At 40.2% G+C, this 7,935-nt stretch overlaps 1 protein-coding gene across 1 annotated transcript; it reads left to right on the top strand.

Moving 5' to 3' along the window:
• The first annotated feature begins 3,680 nt into the window (after positions 1-3,680).
• On the top strand, positions 3,681-6,548 carry faim2b (Fas apoptotic inhibitory molecule 2b). The gene is made up of 12 exons (XM_067244783.1): positions 3,681-3,695; positions 4,221-4,281; positions 4,526-4,593; positions 4,742-4,806; positions 4,895-4,948; positions 5,047-5,097; positions 5,227-5,266; positions 5,382-5,419; positions 5,606-5,693; positions 5,845-5,940; positions 6,204-6,257; positions 6,399-6,548. Exons 1-12 carry the CDS (start codon positions 3,681-3,683, stop codon positions 6,546-6,548), a joined length of 780 nt encoding a protein of 259 aa, XP_067100884.1.
• The last annotated feature ends 1,387 nt before the right edge of the window (positions 6,549-7,935 follow it).

Here is a 7,935-nt window from a genome sequence, read left to right as displayed (position 1 = left end):
TGTTTCTTTTCCTCATTTCTTGTTCCTTGTCTACAAGCCAACATATAGGACTACCAAAACACTGTCATCTAGCAACAGTTGTGCTTCAGCTAATTACATGCTAGTTCTTCATAATCATGAGACAATGTACAACACTTGAAAATGTAAATCTCATTGAATATTTAAATTGCAACGGACATTTGAAAGTGCTTAAGATCACTAAGATATTCATACCAGAGTAGTGGGAGGGGTCACTAGTTGATCTATTTGTGATAAGGGTGACGTATCAGATATACTTGGAAATAAGTGGAGGCTTAGTGTGTGAAAAGACTCGCAGTCCATGTCCTCATGACCTGGCCAAGCACATGCACAGAAAACAAATGACCAGGTGCATGAGGCATCTGCAGCCTGTCTGGAAATAAAAACCTTTGGCAGCACAATATCAGCCTTGAGCAATCTAAGAGCATGAAACAGACGTGCTTGGTGAGAACAAACACTCTTAAGAAGAGGACCAGGGCTACTCAGACACACAGACTACAGAAATGTTTCATCATATTTTGTTATGCAGTCCAGCTGCCAGTTTAATCCTGAATGCAACATGATAGATTGACAGCATTGTTGCGATCTATGTGCAACAAATCCTTTCCAATAAAGGGAGGCAGCGTTCAGAGTGATACAAAAGTCTATATACACCACCTGCTGGACAGCAAGTGTATTGGCAAGGTAACAAGTGCATTGGGCCAATGTACGGAAAGTTCTTTAGGTTGATTGTCAGTTATGGCAGAGAAGTAGGTTTTGATTACTATGAATTTCTACTAAAATGTTTAAGAGAATAGATCTAATATGACCAGACACCAAAGTTTATGGTCAGGATCCAGAAAGCATTGTGTCTTGTGTCGCAGTTAACAAATTGGAACCATGACCTCAAGTTTGATCCTGAACAGATACAATATGGAACTCTGCTGCCATCTCGTGGCCCTCTAGTTAGGTTGGATTGAGTTTTAGTCAAGAGTAGTAACTCAGATTTATGCATGACACTTCTATACAAGAATAAATGGTAAATGGACTGCATTTATATAGCGCTTTTCTACCTTAGCAGCACTCAAAGCGCTTGACAATGTTTTGCCTCTCATTCACCCATTCATACTCACACTCCCACATACCGACGGCAGCGAGCTACCATGCAAGGCGCCGGCCTGCCCATCGGGAGCAACTTGGGGTTCAGAGTCTTGCTCAAGGATACTTCGGCACATGACCTAGGAGGAGTCGGAGATTGAACCACCAACCTTGCGATTAACAGACAACCCTCTCTACCCCCTGAGCCACAGCCGCCAGAATAGGATTGTTATAAACAACATTGAGACGGTGTGAGCAGTAACCAGTTATACCATCTGTTATCAAATAAAATAAAGTCAAACCAACAGTTATTTGTATAGCCCTCTTTACAAGCAATGTCATAGAGGGCTTCAAAAAAGCTCACAGAACTGCCCCTCAACAAACTGAAACCCTCAAGGAAGACAAGGAGAAACTCCCAGGAAAACAACTTGAGAAATAATGGAAGAAACCTTGGGAGGAGCAATATGGTGAGGGATCCCCTCCTCCATAGATGGTTGGTGACAGAGAGGTGGGACCGAAGGCTAAACATAGTCATGCATCAAGAGTACAGAATATAATGTGCAAATGGATGTTGAAATAAGAGTGTCTGCTAAATGACTAAATGTAAATGACTAAATGAAATACAGATATTCAGAGTTCCAACTAAATGTTTTGTAGTAGCTGTTATCCACAGTAGCTGTCATCTCAACTCGTGTCAGTTTAGGCAGTGGTAGCAACAGGGCTGGGAATCGTATGATCAGCACAGCATCACAGGACAGCCAGGTCGATGGATAGGAAGGGGCCAGGACATCTGTGTGATCCATCATAGGAGGCGCCGGGCACCATAGAATAGAGCATGATGTCTGTTCCAAAAGAAGAGAAACTCTATGTAAGAACTCCTTGTACCTCCATTGCTTCCAACTGGCAAAACCCAGCAACAGAAGATGGGTAGGTTTGGAGACCACCTGGGTGAAGCCTGTGGAATCTTTGAGAGCGGTGAAGGCCTTGCTTAATGGATCCGTCGAGTCATTCACATGAATGTTGAAATATCCTATAATTAGGATGTTATCAGTTTATATATCAGTATATATCACAAAGTCTGCAGCAAAATCAACAAATTCCTGTAGGAACAGAATGTGGGCAGCGATACAGACTGGCTATACAAAATGAGGGGAGGGGGCAGAACTAATAGGATTATTCCTCTTTAGTGTAGTTGGTGGTTTCATGCAAATTATCATAAATGTTTTGAAGGTTTTCACAGAATTCAGGCTGAGGTTGAATCTGGAGTCATAGATCACAGCAACACTGCCACCTTTCTTAGAGACACGAGGAACGTGTACGCCAAATCCGGAGGAGACTCTTCATTCCGAGGGGTACATTTGTCAGGTTTCAGACAGGTTACAGAGAGTCCCATCAGGTTCAGACTGCGCGGAGATATCAAGTCGTTAATCAAAACAGCTTTTGTAGATAGGGATCTGATGTACAGGAAACCAATATTCTAATATGACCTTTTAGCGGATTCAGTTTCTGGAGATATTTCCTCAGTATCAGTATCAACAATGAGTTGAAGTGTGATAAAGGGGAAGTCATGTTGTGCTTTCTGTTTCCAGAAAAGATTCCGTAAGAAGAGTAATCTTGGTTTTATAATGTTCTTAAATTCTATCTCATTACTCCTGTCTATCTGTTACTAAACCGGTCTTACACAAAACCATGAAGTCATTTCTAAAAATAAATGACTGGAGTTACTTTGAGACATTTGGAATGTTCTAGAGATGTTTGATCTTCCACTTTTCACAGATAACTCTACACCAATTTGCTCAATGATGAAGTTGATATTAAATTGACATACACTAAAATGGTTTATCCTACACACACATAATATAGAGATGGACATGAGGATAAAAGGTTTGCAAAATATAAAATACATATGGTTGGATAAAAGTCCCCCAAAATTATAATCTGTCTCTTTTTTCATCATGAATGTGTTGCATAGTCTTCCATTGCATTGTGTTTCTACTTCTTTTAGTTTCCTCCTTTGTTCCTGATCCAGGGTCAGTGTGTTACGTAACATCCTTATGTCGTATGTGTCTAACTGAGATATGTAAGTCCTTTGAATATGCTGGAGGCAACCCACCAGGTTTCTTAGCGGATCTGAAGCCTTGGTAATGGAGTTCCAAAGCAGCTGTCCAAAAACCAAGAGTCCACCCCTGTTTGGCAAAACATTTGGTGCAATCCTGCCTCAGCTAAAGACTAAAACCATTACACGGACACTGCTAGAATGTCCTACTTTCTTTGTGGATGGGGGTGGGGGAGTGGGATGAGGGTTGGAAGGAGATTAACCTCATAGTGCTTTATAAAGGCTTGGTGTAATCCGCATAGTGGAGATTCAGAGGACACACTGTAAGAATCACTCTTTCTCAGTTACCGTATCAGTGCTTTAAAGTGTATCTAAAAACCCTGATACTTTTGTTAATAATATCTTAAAAGGAGAACACTTTACAAGGGAACTGCTACAGACAAAAACTCATTGGAGATTTCCCTCAGAGCGAGATTAACTGCACCATAAACAGCAGTGAAACACTAAAGGAACCCTGGAAGAAATAACCATGACGAAAGGAAAGGTATGGGACCGCATTTCTAATTTGATAACTTAAATATCTACTTTCCAAAACATATTTATCTCCTAGACACAGATTAATGCATTGTTTTGGTGCAATGTCTCTGTCACCTTTATAATCAACCAACATGTAAAAAGTTAGATAAATATTCACTGATACTCTTTAACTGACTTCATAATTGGTCTATTATTTTCTATCTACAAATCTTTGTGAATGTACTGTATGTGACAGAACACCAAAATGGTGGCCTAATCCCTGAGCCAAACAAAACATGGTGACTGGTGAATGCATTTATAAATATGCTTCATGCTTCTGGTTTCATTTAAATTATTCATGATTAATCAAATGTAATACAGTACAAATGAAAGATCCGTACTAATATGTACCAGAATCTAACACAGCAGACAATGCTATAAGGCTGCATAGACATTGGATGGACCATACAGACTTTGATGTTTCTTTTTGAAAGTAGCTACAGGCCTCTTTGTGTGCGTGTCTGTACCTTTGACTGTTGATACATGTTATTAGGTGTCTGCCACAATCAAGACTGGAAACGAGTATCCACCGAGCTACGAGGAGGCTACAGCAGGTAAAGAAACCTTAGCTGTAGGCCCCTGTCTAAAGAGGGATAAGGAATAATTACAACCTTCCACTGAACTAAGATAGGTGGAGAGAGCAGAGTAGGATGTAGTTGAAAAGTCAAAGGTGAAGTCATCTACCTCAATTCAGAGATCTACAGATGCTGCTTTATGGGGAAGGTAATCCTCAGGTTTTTTTCTCCCCACCTTCTACCTCCTCTTCCTTTCCCAATTTCTTCCTCCCCCTCATCTCAGATTATGGCGAGATGCAGGCCCAGTTCTCCTGGGATGACAAAGTCATCCGGAGGATCTTCATCCGAAAGGTATAAACTGTGAAAACACTGAAGGGAGATAAGAAAGTGATAACATACGTTTAACATATTAAAAAGTGATAACATACGTTTCTCAATCTGTATTTACTATCTGCCAATACTGTCAATAATGAGTCCCACTCCTCATTTATTCATGCAGGTCTACTCCATCCTGATGATCCAACTCTTAGTATCTGTGTCTATTGTTTCTATGTTCACATTTTGGTGAGTCTTTATATCAATAATCAATGTGTGTGCCTGAGTGTTTTTTTTTGTTCTCAACAATCACTAACGTTGTCTCAAATTTCCTCAGCGCACCAGTGACATTTTACATTCAGACCCATCCTGGACTGTACTTTGTCTCCTAGTGAGTGAGAACCTATAGAATGACCAACATATCACTATCATCTCTCTCTTAAAGGCTTGTATCAATGATTGATGACGCTATGCTTTCCTTCCCCACAGCCTCACCTTCTTTGCCACTTACATTGCGCTGTCCTGCTGTGGGGAACTGAGGTAACCTTTTTCCTTCACTGTTCCTTTATGGGGCAAGGTTGTGTCAGAATCAGTTCATAAAGGTTAGGCATGTTACAAGGACAGTGGATAGATGTTTTAAACATGTCATATGTCCATATGTCTAAACAGGAGGCAGTTTCCCTGGAACCTCATCTTACTGACTATCTTTGTGAGTACCGATGACAGGACACAGTGCACTGTTGAATATGAAAAGAGAAAATTATATTCTAGAGGTCTCAATAACCTTAGTCTAACTGCTCTATCCCTCCCTCTCTCCTCTCCAGACTGTGAGCATGGCCTCCATGATGGGTTTTGTGTCCAGGTGAATACACACACATGATGGGCGATAGTGTGTGTACTGTATGTGTCCTGTATACAATATTTGAGTAGCAGCATCTGTAGGCTTGAAAGGTGACATCCCCCTGTTGATTAATGATAACATAATTCAGTTTTTCAGTGCAGATGAAACGATGCATAAATGATTGTGTTGTCTCTGTTCCTTCTCCAGTTTCTACAACACTAAGTCAGTGGTTCTGTGTCTGGGAATTACTGCTTTGGTGTGTCTGTCAGTCACCATCTTCAGCTTTCAGACCAAGGTGAAACAAACCACTCCATCTTAAAGTAATCCAAACCAAGAAACCATGTATAGACGTTTGAATAATTCTATGATTTATCGTTTGTTAAATTAATTAATTCAAATTAGGATGTCTCTATTTGGTCATTCCTTCTATGTCTTTCCTACTCTAGGTTGATGTCACTTCCTACCAGGGGGTCCTATTGGTCCTGTGCATGGTCATGCTCTTCTGTGCCATCACTCTGTCTATTGTCGTCCCCTTTGGATATGTACGTTTCTAAGCGAGTTTGCATTCTGTTAACCCTCAAACACGTAAACAACCCAAAGTAGGTCAGGATGATGTCATCCAAAATAGATGTAACTGACGTTATGTCTAAATATAGATTGACCTATCCCATGAGGGCGTGTGAAAAGATTAGCACTAGAACTCTATTAGTAATCTTAAGACTATGTTGACAAGTCTGAGCCTTTCTTAAATGAGTGGCTTATCTTCCTTAACACTGTTCAGTAACAGTCTTACCTGGTATTGCAGGTGCCTTGGTTACACGCCATATATGCTGTGATAGGAGCCATCTTTTTTACTCTGGTGAGTGGCTTATACATGACCTCAAACACATCTAAGTTATCATCAAGGTACAGAGTACTTTATAATGTTAATATTGAGTTGAACTTGTTTTACGTTCCCCCTTCCTCCTCTCTCTCTCACTCCCTTCCATGTTTGTCGCAGTTTTTGGCGTTTGACACCCAGCTACTATTAGGAAGCAAACGTCACACCATCAGTCCAGAAGAGTACGTATTTGCCACCCTCAACATCTACCTGGACATCATCTACCTGTTTTCCTTTCTGCTGCAACTGTTTGGTGGAGGCCGTGATTGAAACACCTGTCACTCGCTCCTATTTATCTATCCTATCCATCCCCTCTATCAATCTCTACATCAGTCTTTAACTCCACTCAAAAATTAAACTATGTATTCATTTTAATTGCAATAGCCATCAATTCATCTGCCAAGATGAGGGCATGTTTCAACATTCTGTGAGGTTCCAGCTTTTGCATCTCTGACCCCTTTTCCACCAAATGAGCACTGGTTCTTTAACCAGTTCCGTTCAAGATTCTTGAAACCTTGGTGTGATCTAGCAAACCACCCCGCTTTTCCACCAGTTTTGAGAATGACCAAGGATGCGTCATCAACGATGGGCAAGACAACTTTAACGGCAATTTTTTACCAAGAAAATATTACTTAGCTTACTCGTCGTCCCTCATGAGGCAAATAGGCTTAGCCTACAGTATGTGCATTTAATAGGTTGGAAATGTGGGCACATTTAAAGCTGACCGTAACATCGCAATTGGCACGATGACAGACTGTTTCCAAAAATAAACTTCGCACGCGTATTTAAAAAACAGAACAAATATTGTAAGTTATTTCAAATGCAAACACGGCCGTGCAGACATGCATTATCGCCTACCGAATATAGACAATGGCATTTTTCCAAGTTACGCACTTTCTATAGCCTACGCCCACTGATGTCGTCACGGTTCCACAACTGAAAACCAATTTTTCACCCCTTTCGAGTCAATTTGAACCAATTTTTTGGGGGACGGAATGCTCCAAAAGGTAAAAAATTTGCTGGGCGAACCTGAACGGAATCCGAACCATATTGGTGGAAAAGGGGTTTCTGTGACCAGGGTTGTCCAAGGTCACTTGCAATGTTGGTATTAGGTTATTTGATACCGTTTATGAACAACAGCCATAAACAGCATAGTACGTTATAAAAATATCTCTGTCCGATACTGCAATCCTACTGTAACTGTAGCTTTCTGAGTTATTGAGCCAAACAAGTAAGCGACAGTTGCAGACCATACTGTTAAAGTATTCCAATTGTAAATACATCTTAGTATTCTTATTATGTGGATTCAGGAAATCTGCACTATACAACTCAACCGGATTGAGTTCTGCTTTCATATCGCACAGATTTAGCTTTTTTAAGACAGTCTCAAGAGAATTCATGTTTGTATCTTAAAACACTACTACTTGCATCTCAATATAAGAGTGGACCAGGTCTTAAACATTCCTATGTATATATATATACAGTATGTGTGTGTGCATGAAGTTGAATTTTCTTTCAAAACTTCAGATGATAAGGCAAAAAGAACCACACAATTTTGGTTAGAAGTGTGAATAGAAGTGTGATGTTCAAAAGTTGACCATAGTTGCACATTAGAATAAAAGTTAGTTGCAAGTTCTATTGTAACTTTAATACAGAT

The sequence above is a fragment of the Osmerus mordax genome, chromosome 1 (genome assembly GCF_038355195.1).
Source record: "Osmerus mordax isolate fOsmMor3 chromosome 1, fOsmMor3.pri, whole genome shotgun sequence".
In the NCBI taxonomy this organism is placed as follows: domain Eukaryota; kingdom Metazoa; phylum Chordata; class Actinopteri; order Osmeriformes; family Osmeridae; genus Osmerus; species Osmerus mordax.
Note: the sequence above shows the minus strand (reverse complement) of the source record. Positions and strands in the feature narration are given on the sequence as shown.

Excerpts from the sequence above, each read along its gene's own strand:
- faim2b (XM_067244783.1), top strand. Across the intron at positions 4,807-4,894 it reads GTTTCTATGTTCACATTTTG|CGCACCAGTGACATTTTACA; the intron begins GTGAGTCTTTAT and ends AAATTTCCTCAG. Across the intron at positions 5,098-5,226 it reads TCCTGCTGTGGGGAACTGAG|GAGGCAGTTTCCCTGGAACC; the intron begins GTAACCTTTTTC and ends ATGTCTAAACAG.